At 43.6% G+C, this 16,967-nt stretch overlaps 1 protein-coding gene across 3 annotated transcripts; it reads right to left on the bottom strand.

Annotated features, from left to right (window-relative positions):
- Positions 1-1,971: 1,971 nt before the first annotated feature.
- On the bottom strand, positions 1,972-16,893 carry zgc:136858 (uncharacterized protein LOC678543 homolog). Of its 3 annotated transcripts, none has more exons than XM_060060448.1 (18): positions 16,826-16,893; positions 9,676-9,933; positions 9,200-9,374; positions 8,993-9,104; positions 8,581-8,687; positions 8,323-8,449; positions 7,883-8,003; positions 7,647-7,732; positions 5,171-5,307; positions 5,005-5,064; positions 4,852-4,915; positions 4,638-4,732; positions 4,216-4,344; positions 3,920-4,034; positions 3,393-3,530; positions 2,961-3,133; positions 2,587-2,666; positions 1,972-2,304 (listed from the first exon to the last, which is right to left on the bottom strand). In XM_060060448.1, exons 2-18 carry the CDS (start codon positions 9,894-9,896, stop codon positions 2,109-2,111), a joined length of 2,136 nt encoding a protein of 711 aa, XP_059916431.1. In that variant the 5' UTR covers positions 9,897-9,933; positions 16,826-16,893; the 3' UTR covers positions 1,972-2,108. The 3 variants fall into 3 exon arrangements, with proteins under 3 accessions (XP_059916431.1, XP_059916430.1, XP_059916432.1); XM_060060447.1 differs by lacking the exon at positions 16,826-16,893 and adding an exon at positions 16,025-16,180; XM_060060449.1 differs by lacking the exon at positions 16,826-16,893 and adding an exon at positions 15,389-15,607.
- Between the last annotated feature and the right edge of the window lie 74 nt (positions 16,894-16,967).

Here is a 16,967-nt window from a genome sequence, read left to right as displayed (position 1 = left end):
GTAAGTATTTGAGACGACTGCGCGTGCGCAAAGGAACTGGTGCTTTGTGGGAGTTTGAGTTGACATTTGAATGTGGGTAAATACATGTAAGGGATAATGAACGCGGTCATTATCGGGAAAATAAGCCCCGACCGGGCGTACATGACACCGACGCGCAGCGGAGGTGTCTTGCTTCGCCCTGAAGGGGCTTATTTTCGATAATGACCGGCGACGTTCCATACATTATCCTGCTTATTACACGGCTACTTTCCAAAACGAAAAAATATCTTCACATGGTGTGTCTTTTTACAATTTATTTGTTACCAGAATTCATAGTGTTGAACAGCAGAGAAATAATCTGCCAAAAATGTTGACGTCGCTTAGCAACCGAAGACGCTGGGGTTGACAAGTTACCGGACTACTTGCGGAGTGATACCAAAGACGTCATTAGAGGCAAATAATCCTTTGATTTCCTTGACAGCGGTCAATTATTATTATATCAAGACGACGAAGACGTCTATGCGACACACCCATCGTCTTCTTCCTCATCGAATTTCTGTCGCTCTATATACGACACGTCATCTGGTATAATTGATACGATTGACTATGAGCTACGTAGTGACTCATGATACATTCGTAGCGCCAAATAAACGGCTCTGGGCAATCGTAAACCACGCCTCAAATACGAGAAAATGAATGTGTGGTTCCCAGACCTCCTCTCAATGTAGATTGAGGCCCCGTGTACACGGAGCCGAAACGGGCGAAAACGATCCGGTTTCGTTTTATGCGGTTCAGGAATATCTTCGTAAAGACGGAGTCATTGCGAAACCGCATCGAGCTGTAGAAACGCTGTGGTTCTCCACAGGAAAGGCGCTGGTTCTCCACAGGAAAAAGTGGAGCGCATCAAGCCTGCGCACATACAGCCTGCGCGCTGTATGCAAACATTCAGTCAAGAGGAGATTCAACCTTTTAAATTGAGCAGAAATACTTTTTAATGTACACTTAGTAATTACATTTAACAAGGGGCTTTATTTAAAAGGTACAAAAATAATACAAAAAAATACTAAATAAAAAATGCAACGCAACTCTGACGTCATCGTTTGCGTTTCAGGTGTCCACACGAATCCAACACGTAACCGCATAGGTCCGGATCGAGATTCGAAACCACCTCCGGCTCCGAGGGTGGTTTCAGAAATGTGCGGTTTCGGGCACTGGATTCGCCGGCTCCGTCTGAACGGTCGGCCGAAACGCACAAGACGATTTTGGTTTCACCAAAAAATCGGCTCCGTGTGGACAGGACCTGAGATGAGGTCTGCCGTTAGCCAGGCTAGTCAATTATACTTAGCAACTGCTGAGTTCTTCAAGGAAAGTGATCGAATCCAAAGGAATAGCTTTAAAGAGACTTTATTTAGTATAAAGTATTTTCGGTATGGTAAACTGATACTCTGAAGCAAAGAGAGATTGAAGATGTATCTTAGCACGTGTGACTGCGAGTATTCTCCTAGCTGATCAATAGACCTAACCCTGTCCAAATAGCTGCCGGAAGAATTCTGACGATAATGTTCGATCTGTAGGCTTTTATGGTCTGAACAGCGCGGTCCGGAAGTAGTGGGGGGAGCCGATGTGAGATAACCCTTGGCTTTCTCGCCTGGTCTGTGGTGCTGCCTTCTGTGGCCAAAGTATTTATTACAGCCTTCAGTAAGATCTTGCTCCCCTTGTGGCTATGTATGGTATTTACAGCTTATATGTTTGGTCCTGCTTCATTGGGTCTATGTGTGGGTAGCTTAGATTCTTAAAATACGTAACACAACGGTGAATTATCAAATATAATTCACCGCCGGAAGTTGTGAAGGGCCCATGCAAGTGAACGGAGCGTTCCACGGCATTGAGAAGACCCGTGTGATAAGACTACATAGATAGAAAATGTGGTTAGTAATTTAACGTAATAAAGTGAAGAGTTGTTGGTACAAAGTTACGACATCCACTAGAATATTACACTAGAAAATGTATTTATCATGTACTTATGCAATAAGGCCATGTTATTTAACAGTGCACACCTTCTGACATGGAACAAAAGCCATTTAATTTATGTACCACTGTCCCTGATCCATCTGTAATCCTTTTTGTTTTTAATCTATCCACAAGAAACGTGGCTTGGGCCAGGCTTGGCTCAGGGTCTTGTAAGGGTCCACAGAGTCCATGCAAAGCAATGGGTCAATAGGGTGCTGGGAAGCCAGGGAGAGCCGCGCAGCTTGGAGGCCCATCCGGACACAGCTGTCAGTGTCTTGACCCTGGATGACCCCCGCCATGATGCTACCTGCAAGACTGGTGACCGAGGAAAGATGGGGAAAATGTATCTTTTAACGGGTTATGCTCACACACACACACACACACACACACCCACACCCACACACACACACACACACACTTTACTAAGTAACTAAGCTCACACAGATATATGGACTCGGAGAGATATTCTTTTCAGATACTGAGATATATACAATATGGATATTTATTGGAAAATAAGATTCAGAAATAATTAATAATTAAATATGCAATAAAGGCAGAGGAATGGCTAGTCAATAAGAAGCTTAAGATTTACTGCACCTATCTCCCGCTCCAGAGACGTTCACTATCTCTGCGGTGACAGGAAGTGACGCATAGTGCAGAGCACACAACCGGCCCCGCTGAGGAAGAAAGAAAAAACACAGACACAGCTTAAATTAGAAGCCGCCTCTTCTTCAGCGTCATCATTCTCCTTCATCATCAACCCCTTGTTTTAGAGACGGGAGGCGGCTCTGAAATCCCTCTCTTGTTCACTCCTTCTCTAATCCCTCATGATCACTACCGCTTGCAACACCATTTGGGGAGCAAGCAGGCCAGGGAATAAGGGGAATTCAGACCACATTGGTACAGTTACTACAAAATGTTGACTCTCCAAATAAGTGTGTGAGAGGTTTAGGACATGGCAGAATGTTTACCGTCTCTCCTTCCACCCTCGGTCGCAGGTGGACCGACCCGTTGCCATCATGCCGGCCGCACACCAGCACTCCGTCAGAGCCTAAAGTCACTATGAGACAGTGCAGGTGCTCCAACAGGGGGCGTGAGAGAGCCAGCGCACATGACAGCACGTCTCCAAGAGAGCTCGGAAACACTGCAACCAAACCGAACAGCGTCATCAACCACATGCCATCTGATGACAAGCTTGACTTGCTTCCTGTGGGTGTGGTGGAGTGGCTCAGTATAGTGTGTGTGTGTGTGTGTGTGTGTGTGTGCATGTATGTGCTAATGTGCTTGCGTACATGTACATGTCTCTCTGTGTGTGTGTGTGTGTGTGTGTGTGTGTGTGTGTGTGTGTGTGTGTGTGTGTGTGTGTGTGTGTGTGTGTGTGTGTGTGTGCGCGCGCGCTGTACCGTCAGGTGTCTGCAGTCCCAGGGTTGTGTTCATGGTGCACAGCTCAGCCAGGTTGGGGGAGGAGTAGGACAGCTGCTTCCAGGATTCAGACTGGAAAGGCTTGGAGGCCTTAACAGAGTCCGTTGGCTCGTACCAAACTGCAAAACCACAGTCACGTTACAGTGGTGTTGATAATGGGTTGATCCTGTGGGCAGTTGGGCACAATAGTCTGGCTTGTACCCAAAGTGTCCCAAGTCTATCAGAAGGTTACCCTGAGGAAGAGTGCTCACCTCAATACCTACCCTTCAATGGATGACATTGTACTCAGTATTCTTTCTTCCTTTTTACAGAGGCATCTTCATAGAGAAATCACAGGTGTTGCTCATAACACAAATTAGGGGTCTGCTACTTTTATGTTTCAGGCGCATCTATAAGACTAAACTAGTGATGATCAGTCTATTGCCTTTATAGTAGAGGGTCTACTCTATTGCATGCTAAAATGACTGAAAATAAGGGGTTTCAGCAGTCTACGTCTATAGATCCTTACCGCTGAGTGCCCGTTCCTTGGCAAGGCCACAGACATAGTCTATGGTGGACACAGGGAGGTTACCGTCCAGACAAACCAGAGAGGCAGACGAAAGCTGCTCCTCAAATGAAGAAACCTGTGAGGTTTTAAAGAAGCGTAACAATAATCAGGTGTTGATACTTTTTATGAGTGAGCAAAGAGATCAAGTGGAATGTAATGAGTCTGAGTTGGTTATGTAGGCACGATAGAGGATAGTTACAGGCTAGCTTTAGGTTATGTATAGGCTAGGGTTAGGCTAGGTTGATGAGCCTACTTACATACTGCTCTGTGATCTGCTGATGGATGTCCATGTCGCCCAGCCCAAGGCTAAGCTCGCCACTCTCAGTGATGACAGCACAGTATGTAGCAGTCCTCTGGTCGGCAAGCCTAGCAACGCCGCTGGTGTTCTGGGTCAAATAGCAGCGTAGGCCATAGCATTAGTGTAAGTGGTGGGCAATACCCTTAATCACAACATGTCCATTGATGTGTATTTATTGTTACAGTTTTTACACAGATGATGATGAGATGGTAGCAGTAGCCACAACACACACAAACAAATGCTGGATTCCAAAATTGATCATAGAGACCTTTAAAAAAATGTATTGTTTGTATGAAATTGTAGCCCATCCCTTAGAAGCATCAAACAAATTATTCAGATGGTGAAGTTAGTGACATGAGAGGCACGTCAGTCATATCCTACCATGTGTTGACAGTAGTTCAGCACTGCATGGCTGTGAGAGTCAGAACCAATAGCTGAGATGAACAGGACTCTGCAACCTAACCGGCTCAGAATGTCTTTCAACAACAACAACAAAAAGGGTAAGGGTTAAAAAATGGAAAGGTTACGTATGCATTCAATCATCTTCTTCAAATTGCTGATAAGAATGCTTGAGTCTGAATTGAAAAGTATTTACCGGCAATATTCCGGCCTACGCCACCAAAGGACTGACACACATTTCCCGGGTTTGTCTGTCCAAACTGAAGAAAGATTTCTCAGGGATCTGAATGAAACAGAACTGCACTACCTTTAATTTATTTGTTATATGCTTTGAGAAAAGTGAACTTACCACAATATCCTCAGTTTTTCCCTTGGCAATAAAATCCACATTTATTCCTCCTATTACAACCTGTGTGAAAACAGCACCATAGGAATTCCCCATGAATGGTCAGTATTTTTAAATACTTTTATTGTATTAACAAATGTGCTGTCATCAATTATATCGATTTACTTACAATTTCAGACTTGGACTCTGGAGAATTCATTACATGATAGGTTGTAGGCTGTTTCCTCTTTCTATCGTGTCGTAGTTTTGCCAGTTCACACGCTATCTGGCTCCCTACTTTGGCGTTGTTGTGAATGAGTGCAACATCTTTGAGCACAGCATGTTAAGGGGATAACTGGTTTAACTGGTTGGTTGACGTTACTCCAAAGGCAGGGCTCCAGACTAACTCTTTCCTTGGGTACACTGGTGCGCCTAAATTTTTCATTTGGGTGCACCAGCACGTATTTATGGTGCACCCAAGTTGTGAGTTGTTGAGGGGGGGGGCGTTGGACCGTGCCTGCCTTACACTGAGTTGTTGACGGGGGGGGGGGGGGGGGGGGGGACTCGCTGAAAAGCTGCTCCCGACCAGGTTTGGTTGCGAGCGTAAGTCACCATGGTGATACAGCGACGCTTAAAGAGATCGACTTTCATGGTACAGCTAACCCAGGCTTTCAGCTCAACATACCTCGCTAACCCTCTAATCGAGCTTCGTAGTACAGGCCCCTGGATTGGTATGGAGTCAGTTTCCTGCCATAATTCAAACCTGAAAAAAAAAGTTTCAAAGGCTTGTAAGTCTGGGTTTGAAAACTCAACACCTTGTAATAAAGGTTTTGCAACACTGAAAAAAGAGATTATAACCTGAAAAAAAATAAAAATAAAATTCAAACATCTGTAAACATGATTTTGTGTTCTATTTTATCTTCTTCATCATTTTCACCAACACATTTTCAAAGTTCAAACAATTTCACCAGCGCATTTGCAGAGTTTCAAATCTGGCACTGTTCTAACAGTGTATTTCATTGTTGCCCGGTTTTGAAACCTTGTAAATGGGATTCTGCAAACAGGTGTACATACATTGAGAAATACGTTTTGAAAGGTTGAATATTTAGTTTTTAAAACTTGTAAAGGTGTACGTTAACGACATTACAACGTCTTTTTTCAGAACTGACTTTTCAGCACCGACTTTTCAGAGATTTGACCACACAGGCGCAAGCTTTGAGTCACGTGAATATTGGCAGTGTTCTGACGCCACTCGTTTTGAAACTCCTGACAGTCGAATCTGAAAACGTTCCTGGGGGCCGGACCATTTAGCTCTAAACCTATTGGTTGCTCTCGGCTGACGTACATTCCAATCACATGTGCCGTTCACCGGGCTGTGCGTGATTGACAGTGCTCTGCCGATGACACAAATAACAAGCGACTTTCGCGGTTGATTTTGATTTCCATTTTCTGGAACCATGGCTGTTTCCCAAAGTGAAGGCTGCAGCCTTGCTAGGACGCGTCCTTGCTAGTCGCGTCCTATGGAGATGAGACTCTGGTTCCAGAAAATGGAAATCAAAATCAACCGCGAAATCAACCCGTTGTTATTCGTGTCATCGGCAGAGCACTGTCAATCACGAACAGCCCGGTGAACGGCATATGTGATTGGAATGTACGTCAGCCGAGAGCAACCAATAGGTTTAGAGCTAAATGGTCCCGCCCCCAGGAACGTTTTCAGATTCGACTGTCAGGAGTTTCAAAACGAGTGGCGTCAGAACACTGCCAATATTCACGTGACTCAAAGCTTGCGCTCAAATCTCTGAAAAGTCAGTGCTGAAAAGTCAGTTCTGAAAAAATACGTTGCAATGTCGTAAACGTACACCTTTACACGTTTTTAAAACTAAATATTCAACCTTTCAAAACGTATTTCTCAATGTATGAACACCTGTTAGCAGAATCCCATTTACAAGGTTTCAAAACCGGGCAACAATGAAATACACCGTTAGAACAGTGCCAGATTTGAAACTCTGCAAATGCGCTGGTGAAATTGTTTGAACTTTGAAAATGTGTTGCTGAAAATGATGAAGAAGATAAAATAGAACACAAAATCATGTTTACAGATGTTTGAATTTTAGTTTTATTTTTTTTTCAGGTTATAATCTCTTTTTTCAGTGTTGCAAAACCTTTTTTACAAGGTGTTGAGTTTTCAAACCCAGACTTACAAGCCTTTGAAACTTTTTTTTTCAGGTTTGAATTATGGCAGGAAACTGACTCCATAGATTGGGCTGCGTGGGTTTGTTTCCCGGCGTTGCCATTGTTACCGGTCTTGCGTGTTCCAACGGTTTATAGTCTAACCAATACTTCATTCACTGCCTCTTCCGTGGTCATTACAATATTATGAATAGACCGCTCTGTAAAAAAAAAATATATATATATCATACCAGATAAATTTTCAGTCGCACTACCCCGAATTCTAGGCACATGTGCGCCCAAATTAGGCGCACTCTGGAGCCCTGAAAGGTTACTGGTCATGTGCACAACTCGCCTGTCATGTTTATACATAAATCCACAGTTGTAGAAAATTAATACTTTACATACTACAATCTTATACAGACATTTTATTGTAAGGACCTGAGAGATCTAGCATGCGTGCCTCCTTAAATCAATAGGAGATTTGATAAGGATACTAGCTTCGAGGGACTTTCCTTTAGTCAACTCGTTGACCCTTCGAAGGATAAACGGCGTCACGTCCTTCCCTCTGATCTCTTCGAAACTAAGGAAATGAATCATACACAGAAACAGAAAACTTTGTTTAAACATCTTCCTCGTTTTAAAGTGTTAATGAAGGTCACTGACCAAACCAGAAAGTAAAGATACAATCAAAATCAAATAAAACTGCATGGAAGAATAATGTCCCCCGTACCTGGCCTCGGCCACAGCGGTCTGTATTGCGTCGTCTATCTGCTGGCCTACCGCTGCGTGCTCTTCACAGATGGGGACCGCTATGAGCAGGCCGCTCTGGAGCCCCAGGGACAGCGTGCCCTCTTCAGGGTGGAAAACGAGTGTTTTCAGGTTTTGAGGACAGATTTCTTCGATGCTTATTCAAAGTCTGCATGGAGCCTATCATGATCACGATGCACTCACTGGCTAACCACATCTCAACCAGGGTTCAAGGTTTCAAGGATTTCAACAAGGGTCAGACCTTGGTGGTTAGGTAGGTGTTGCTGAGCGAGTGCACGCCTCATCCCTACCTGCTCATTCATGAAATGTATCAAAAATAAATCCCTAAGTGGATAAAAGCACCTAGATAATGTATGCTAAATATTTACGCTAAGGGGATATCAAAAAAATATGATGGCATACCGATTAGTTTGGCTGCCTCTTCCGGGTCGCGGACATGATACGGGGAAGTGAATCCACTTTGTGGAGAAAAGAAGGCCGGGAAATTGTTGGACTGTCCGTAGGTGGCGACACACACACCCTGGGTCTCCTGTCGGGGTGGCAATAAACGAACCGACTCCATTAGGAACACTCAAACAGAAAGTACTTTTGATGCGATGGGAATCAGAACACTATGTTTAAAACAACACCCCGTATTTCCAATAAAACATGAATTCTCACGAGAAACTCAAGGGTGCGGCCGATGTCCAGGATGGACTTGACCCCAGCGGAGACCACAGCAACGGGAGTCCTCCCCAACTCTGTGAGGTCGGCACTGACATCCAGACCTGCGAATAGGAGCACTCTCTTGATATAATATAGCCAATAACAAAACAAAATGCTTCTTGTGATCAACCTGTGATACCAACATTTTCATCGCTTTTGTGCTAATATGGAATAGATAGGAAAGGGAAGACGGACAGAAAAGTGTGCTGAAAGAGAGAGATGTGACATTGACCCAGCACAGTGCAACACAGGTCAGAGTTCAACCTGAGTGTCAAGACAAGGCGTACTATTGACAACATGGTTAGCACAGGGCTAGCGGGTTGAGCCAACGTGCCGCATCTGTAGCTGTCGATCTGAACCCACTTACTGTGCTCCCCTCCACGGTGGACTCCACCGATGCCTCCGGTGACAAAGACGGGGATCCCAGCGCTGTGAGCCGCGATCATGGTGGCGGACACGGTGGTACCCCCAGAGAGGCCCTTTCAGAAAGGGACACAAAAGAGCATACGTAAATACGAGAAACACAGCCCGGTGGGTTGTGTGCGTGAACAACAGTAGGGTTTTTGGGGCCCACCTTGCTGATGGCGTAGGGTAGATCGCGGCGGGAGATTTTGAGGGACCCCTCACTGCGGGCCAGGTACTCCAGTTCCTCTGAGGACAGCCCCACGTGGACCCTGCCCCGGAGCACCCCAACCGTCGCTGGGATGGCACCCTGAGCCCGGACCAGGGACTCCACCTCCATGGCAGTACTGGCACAGTCAAAGAGAACTGGCATTAATCCATCAACTGTTAACATAACTTTTACAACCAAATTCATGCTTGACAGACAGACAGGTAGATCGATGGTCATGACATACTCATACACATATTATTCTTCGTACCTCGCGGCTAGAAACATGAATATAAACAAGCAAATAGAACATATATCTTTTTACATAAAGTATACACTACACGTTATATACTAAATACTGCTATGTTATATACTATAATCATGTATTGCTCAGATGTATATGGTTGTTGGTGTTGAGTAATGCTAAACGGTGTCTGTACCTCAAGTTGTGTGGAAAGGGCATGCCGTGGGTGATGATGGTGGACTCCAAGGCCACCACCGGCTGGTGTTCTGCCAGTGCCTGAGAGACCGACGGGTGAACTCTGAACAGCGAGCCCAGAGCGCCCAGCCCGGTCGGGTTCCCAGAGTACGCATGTGATCGCCTGATGGGCAGCGTAGACGCTCCACATCTCAGGAGATGTGAGGATACCTTCTGCAGCATTCCTAATCGGTCAGATTTCCCTCACCCCGGGGAGATCCTGAGAAACATAGACACAACAACACACCGACTGTGAAGTGAAAAGCATACCACTATGCAGGGCCGTTGCACCAAATCCTGGGCCCTGTATACAAGAGGTGCTGATGCCCCCCCCCCCCCCCCCCCCCCCCGAATTCCCCCTACCAGCACCCTGCGCTGAATTGTTGAGGGGGGGGGGGTAGAGGGTAGAGAACGATTGTTGACGGGGGGGGGGGGGGGGGAGACGTGGCCGTGTGCTACTCCTAACACTATGGGCTGGTGGATAATTCGAAATGTTTTTTTTTTACTTTATTGCCATGGGCCCCCCCACGACTGCCTCACTTTCCCCCGCAGTCCGTCGGCCCTGCCACTATGCAGTAGGGTTTCCGCGGTGTGGACCTTTTCACACCAAGTAATACGCTTGTGTCAACACCGGTATTACCTGTATTAACTTTGAAACTAGGTCAACCGCCATCTTCGCCGTCAACTGTCCTCTCACACTCGGTGACAGCGGCTGGCAGCGCGCCAATTCTCGGCGTCTTATAACGTTAATACATAATAATATAATATAATTGTATATATCATAATATCACGGCCAAAAGCTCTGCTACAAGTTCCATGGACTGAGCGACGGACTTGGGGTGATCGGGCCTTCTCAGTTGCTGCCCCCACCCTTTGGAATTCACTCCCCTCCCACATCAGTCTCTCCAACCATCTCTTCTTTCAAATCTGCCCTCAAAACATACCTTTTCACACTAGCCTGCCCCACCTAACTCCCACCTTATTCTTCATGTTTAACCTCTGTTTTTCTTTTATTCCTAGTCTTTTTTACAGTTTTGATAGGGCAATATGTAAAGCGTATTAGAGTACCATATTAAGCGCTATATAAATTTCATTTATTATTATTATTATTATTACAAGTGTGCGCAGCTGAATCAGCTTCACGTTCCGCCCTGCACACGCCCCTTTTTAACCATAAATGGTAAATGCAAATGACCTCATGAATGCGATCTGCATATAAAACAGACTCAGATGCAAGTATTATGTCTTGTCGGAAACAATGGCAGAAGTACTGAGAAAAGCAAAAAAGCGAAATTTCACGGAGTTTGAAGTGGAGACACTTGTGGGTGAGATGGAGGCCCGAAAAGTAGTTTTGTTCGGTTGTCACGGGATTGGGATCGCCAACAACAAAAAGCAGAGTGAGTGGCAACATGTTGCTGCAGCAGTGAACTCTGTCAGTATACGGAGCGCACAGTCCCAGAATTAAAAAATAAGTGGTCTGACATAAAGTTACATATTTTTATGTAGCCTACCAATAAATCGTTATGGTCCCTAGACCCTCTCCCTCCGAATCCTGCCATTTGCATGGTCCGCCAGAAGTGCCATATGGTTCAGCATTACCACGGCGCTCACCTCTGGATTTATAGGGTTAAGGTAATAAGATAAGACTGACCGAGAACACCTTGCATAATCAGTTTGTAATCACCCACGTAAAATGTTCTTGAACATAACCCCTTTTTAATGCCTGATTTGTCATGAAAAGCATCAACAGTAACGGACAACGATTGTGATGAGGAGTGTGGCTTGGTTTTTCACACTTGGGATTTAATTGACATTTGATTATGTGTTTACAGTGTCACATAAAAATATGATGTTATTGACACATGTTTGACAGATGCTTTATAGAGTGGCGAAGTCACGCCCCTTCCGGTAGGGCTCATGGGACCTATGAGATCGAAAAATATGAATGGGTGTCAATGGAGAGAAAATAATTATTTTCTGGTCCCAGTCTTTATATGCCCTGGATTACACATATGTTGTTTGTGGATTTAAATGATAATTTTTCATGCAAAGAAAACTAAAAATGTTCGTGAAGAAGTTTGATAATTTTAGGTTTTATGTGAGGCCGCTTTGTGAACTACAGCTCTTCGCTGCTCTTCACGCATATGATATACGTCACCACACCCGCCCTTGGAACTCGGCACAGAGATGGCGATCCCTCTGCCCCACTTCACCGCTTTCCCAAGGAGAGGATAAAAGCATCAAAAGAGGTGAAAACCATTATAAGTCGGGGCGCGTGCAGAGTTTCAGTTATGCCGATGGGAAGATTGTCGGTCTTCTCCACGCCAGTCGCAGGGAGCGTGACGTCACATACAAGCCGTGTAGTCTTTCTCGTTGTGTTTTCTCTACAGCCTTTATCTGAACAATTGCACAATAAACGGTCGAACTCTTTGCATGAAAAATTATCCTTTAAATCCACAAACAACATATGTGTAATCCAGGGCATATAAAGACCGGGACCAGAAAATAATTATTTTCTCTCCATTGACACCCATTCATATTTTTCGATCTCATAGGTCCCATGAGCCCTACCGGAAGGGGCGTGACTTCGCCACTCTATTCCATGAAGACGCGCCGTCAGTGGACAGTATGGAGTGACGGGATTAAATATAGAGGTTTCTTTTTTATTTCTGTTGTTTCTGGAGTTATAACTGAGAAAACGCAGTTGACTTAAATTATTCTGATTACATAGATTTAACGCATGGTACGGGTTGAATTACATTTATGTGGGATTACATTTATGTAGGGCGATAATCAGAGGCGTCGTCAGCCCCTTTTTACTGGGGCACGTGCCCCAGTAAAAGTCTCCAGTGCCCCAGTAAAATTCCATTGATCATTATTGAATTCATCTGCAGAAGCGCCGCTCTCGCTATGGAATCGGCAGGATTCATCAAGTGCATCTCCTGCTGCCTCGGGAGTCTTCAGTCGAGCCTGCCTCTTACCAGCCAATCAAAAAACGAAAGGGGCTACATAAAAGCCAATCAGAAAATAGCCCTATTGTATCTGGGTAAGATTTAACGCAACAACCAATGAAAAAAATCAGTTATTTACGGATTCGTCCACGTGACTCTTCTGAAAGTGTGTAAAGTATGACCAAGTGTTTCTTTCTGTTCAATAGTCTAGATAGAACTTTATCAATCCCCTGTAGGAGAAATTTGTTAATAAAACAATAATGGTAAAAAAAATAAGGAATCTCCCACTTCCGGCTTCCATGAAAGAGAACCATACTAATTCACACAATAGCGTTGATGCAAATCTAGCATTAAAGGTTAATTTAAGGAAGTTTTCTCCAGTCACGCTGAAACTAGTTTGCTAGTAGTAGCGCTTTAATTTGCAGTGTAAGAGAATTCTGGGAAATCTGAATGCTGACAAAATTCTCAGAATTCTGACACTGCAATTTATTTGCACGCTACGACTAGTGAACTACTTTAAAAAAAAAAACTCGACACTGCGACCAGGCGACAAATGACTGGTGAGAACCTTCTTAAATGAAGAGTTCAGAGTTTATTAGCCTATTCGATTTCTGAATTAAAATTCTTGTGATGAATAATCTACATTTGTACAGTCGATGTGCAGCACTTTAATTCCCGTCAACTATGTTTTCTAACACCAGCATTTCCACAACTATGCTCATGTTCGTGACTGCTATACAAAACCATTTATAGTGCATCTATTTTTCTGCTGGGTAGTGATAGTCGCCCTAAATGCAGCTTTAATTTGGGCTCTGATTCTGAATAAATGCCGCTGCTGAACTGTGTGAATAAATAAAGGGAACTGAAATCGAAAGAAGACACGTGGTTTTGATGTACCGTGAATTCCAGCTGAAAGTGGAACATTGCTGCCATCAGGGGAAATTAATGTAACCTAGGCATATTGTAAGTAGCTTTCAATTCCTTGTTTTTTTGTTGATCATGTTTCGTTGGAAACCACGGGAGCTGGAAAAAGCCCAGAGTAACTCATCTCCTTTTTTAACGTTACAACAAATTCACAACTTGTTTGACACAAACAATGACAACTTGATTGCTGTTAAAGAATGTTGCCCACATAATTAGCACCAGTTTTCAATACTGAGCGTCTGTAGCCTGTAGTTTTATAGCACACACACACACACACACACGATAATTCAGATCATTGCACTCACAATTCCTGTAAACAGTTGTAGTTGTGAGCGATCTTTCAGTGTGTCGAGAAGGCTCCACACCTGGCTTAGGTCAACCATGGGGCAAGGAAGGCTTCACCAACTTTCTCTTTTGTCCATTGAAAAGGAGCAACCATGCAAAGTGAGTCAAAGCCACGTTATTGACCGCTTTGCCACCATGAAGGCGCGGCGATACAGCTTAATAGTGAAAAAATTATCATTTAAAAAGGCTCTATGCAGTAGTGTATGGCCTTATTTAGTTTAATTTAAGAGCTTTGATGGTTCTATAACATTTTCCAGGTTGATTGGTGGCAATGAGCCACCTCACCTTAAGTCAGAAATTCTATTAGTTTTAAACCTTGTTTCTTGCCTTTTTAGTACATGTCGTTCTGGCAAAATTATGCTGTTTCCACACAGCTTCTAAATAAATATAGATGTGTAGACTTCTCCTGATAAAGAGGTGAAGGTCATAAAGAGACTTTTTGTTTATTTGTCAGTTACCTTATTTGTAAATCTTTGAGATGTGTATGTGTTTAAATAAATATAATTGTACGGTACTCATGAATCCATCTTTGCGTCTTTACCTTTACCAGTGCTTTAATATAGCCTACAGTATGACAGTGACAACAATTTTGAAGCTCGTACATACCCTTCTGTATCCATATATTTCATATTGTGCACACGTTAAAAAAAAAAATGTTGGCAGTTGGGGGCCTGTGCCCCAGTAAAACTCTAGGTCTAGCAACGCCCCTGGCGATAATAAAACATAATCGTTCTTCTCACTCTACAATTCTTCTGTCTGACTTCAGTTCACCACCACACCATCTGTGTCGCCAATTCTCCTTTTCCTCCAAACCATGCGTACGCATGGGCCAGAGTTTGCTTAGGGCTGTTCAAATTCTCCCGTCAAGTTGGTTTTTTATAGATCACAACCTTGGCGTGGAAAGTCACGTACGCCAATTTCAGCCCCGTTTTGTGCGTACGCAACGGTTATAAATGAGACCCCAGAACTGTGGCCTATTCTACACATTTTAATTTTCTTAATTATAATTATATTGTTCATTTTTACTGAATTTGTTTTTTATTACTTAAAAAAATAAATTAAAAAAGTAGGTGTTGCCGTTGTGCAACACCGAGTAATCGGTGGTGGAACTTCTTGGAACTTGGAACTTCTTTTCATGCCAGATAATTGAAGTTGATTTAATTCAGCTGTTAGAGGGAACAAACCACACAGCCACCAGTAGCTTGCCTGAGCTACTCTGAAGCTTCTCCTCAGACGGGGGTGTCTTTCAAAGACCCCCGATAACTGCAAGCATGGGGTGTCGGCAAGCATTCAAGTTAAGACAAGCAAACTAGAAAACGTAGGCTCACATTGTGAAGCAAATCTCTTGCTTTACCCTATTCTTCAGAATATTCTATTTTTCGGTCCGTCCTCTGTTGATAACAACTATTTTTGTGTACCCCTTCCGCAATCCATACTCTATACACACATTCCTACCTCATCTAACGTTCAGTCAGAGGGGCTTCTTTCATAATTCCACCTCCATGTGGGGTGCGCAGTAGTAGTGTTAAAACAAGCTGCCCTGTGGCTAAAGGCCGATTCATTACTCCGGATCCTGACGAAATTCGTCCATCCACCCCAAAAGTTGCCTCCGGAACTACCCTTCATACCTCCGTCCGGTTTCAGCGTTGTTATGAATGTTACGCAAGAAATCCTAAAATAAAAAAGAGGGCAGTCACCGTCGTTTCAAACGGCATCGACAATCTCAAACATGACATCTGTAGAGAAGATTTTGCTTTGTGTCATCCGAAATCGGAAAAATAGTGTGCGGTGGCGGCATGTGACACGCCTCACCAACCCGCAGATTATCTCGTCAAAATGTTGTTAAATGACCAGTTACAACTCATTGCCAAAGCAGGGGAACAATAAAATAAAAAAGGTCAGGTATATAGTATATAAGTATAAATACAATATATATACATATCAGATATTATACTACTTTTTTCCCTTTCCGGTGGTGGTATTGCTCCGTTTCTCCCGGAGCACTCCGGATTCGTAAACTCAGAGGCGACGGACCCATTGACGGACGAAACACCTCTGGGACCGGACGAAATTGTCCGTATCCGTATTTACCGTAGGGTGTGGCCTTTACTACCTAGCCTTTGTTCTTTATTATATCAGAGCCCTGCGGGGTACAGTTCCTGACGTTTTGGGAAACAAATCCAATAGAACCATCTGACTATTGTTGGATTCTGCCCTGTCCCGGTTGGCTGAGGCAACCCCCATTTTAACTCCCCCGGGCCCCCCTCCCCCTCAACCTCTTTTGGGGCCACTCTGAGAAATTCCAAATTCCACAGCATGGACAACACACTGACAAACTCCGAAGAGGTGGAGCTGGTGAGGCGTCCATTTGGAGAGGTACGAAGAAGGATCTATTCAAAAGTGCATGACAGATTTCAGGAAGGGAAAAAGTATATAAAAAAAAATGTAAAAAGGGAAAATAATAATTATTCTTATAAGTGAATGCAACAGCAAGGAAAATTAAATGCATTTTTTTATATAATGTGTATACAATTTATATATTATTAGTATATATATATATATATATAATATATACAATTTAGTAGGAAATAAAGTGTCTTAATAATATAAAATGGTGCAGTATATAAAAACTTAATATACACAAATGTGGGCACACATTAGTGGGCATCACAGATCCATAAGCGCATGTAGAGTGCATGTCCATAAGTACAAAAACAATCTTTGAAGAAGTCCAACTGGAGTACATTTTCATATTCAGTTGTATACAGAAATCTTTGTCAAACAGTCTGCTTTAATAGTAATGTGGTAATAAGTAATTTGACTAAAAATAGTAGATTTCAAGTTAAAACTTAAGACCCATAAACCCTTTGAATGCTTTAATTCTGTGCTTACCTTCTGCAGTGTTACGAGAACACTTTGGCCAGAAAGCCGAACTTTGAACCAACCCCTGTTTATTTAGGCAAAGAGCCTAAATAAAGCCTCGGGACTCTATACACTCCGCCTATAGGGGAGTGAGTTCCTGAGTCAAAGCAAC

The sequence above is a fragment of the Gadus macrocephalus genome, chromosome 9, assembly GCF_031168955.1.
Source record: "Gadus macrocephalus chromosome 9, ASM3116895v1".
NCBI lineage: Eukaryota > Metazoa > Chordata > Actinopteri > Gadiformes > Gadidae > Gadus > Gadus macrocephalus.
The sequence above is the reverse complement of the archived record's forward strand: the minus strand, read 5'-3'. Positions and strand labels throughout refer to the sequence as shown.

Bases quoted from the DNA above. Each gene is read 5' to 3' on its own strand.
- zgc:136858 (XM_060060448.1), bottom strand. From the start codon at position 9,896: ATGCTGCAGAAGGTATCCTCACATCTCCTGAGATGTGGAGCGTCTACG. The intron at 5,308-7,646 runs GTATCCTTATCA...CTGTGCTCAAAG, and splicing joins AGGAAAGTCCCTCGAAGCTA to ATGTTGCACTCATTCACAAC. The intron at 5,065-5,170 runs GTAAGTAAATCG...GTTTTCACACAG, and splicing joins CAGAGTCCAAGTCTGAAATT to GTTGTAATAGGAGGAATAAA.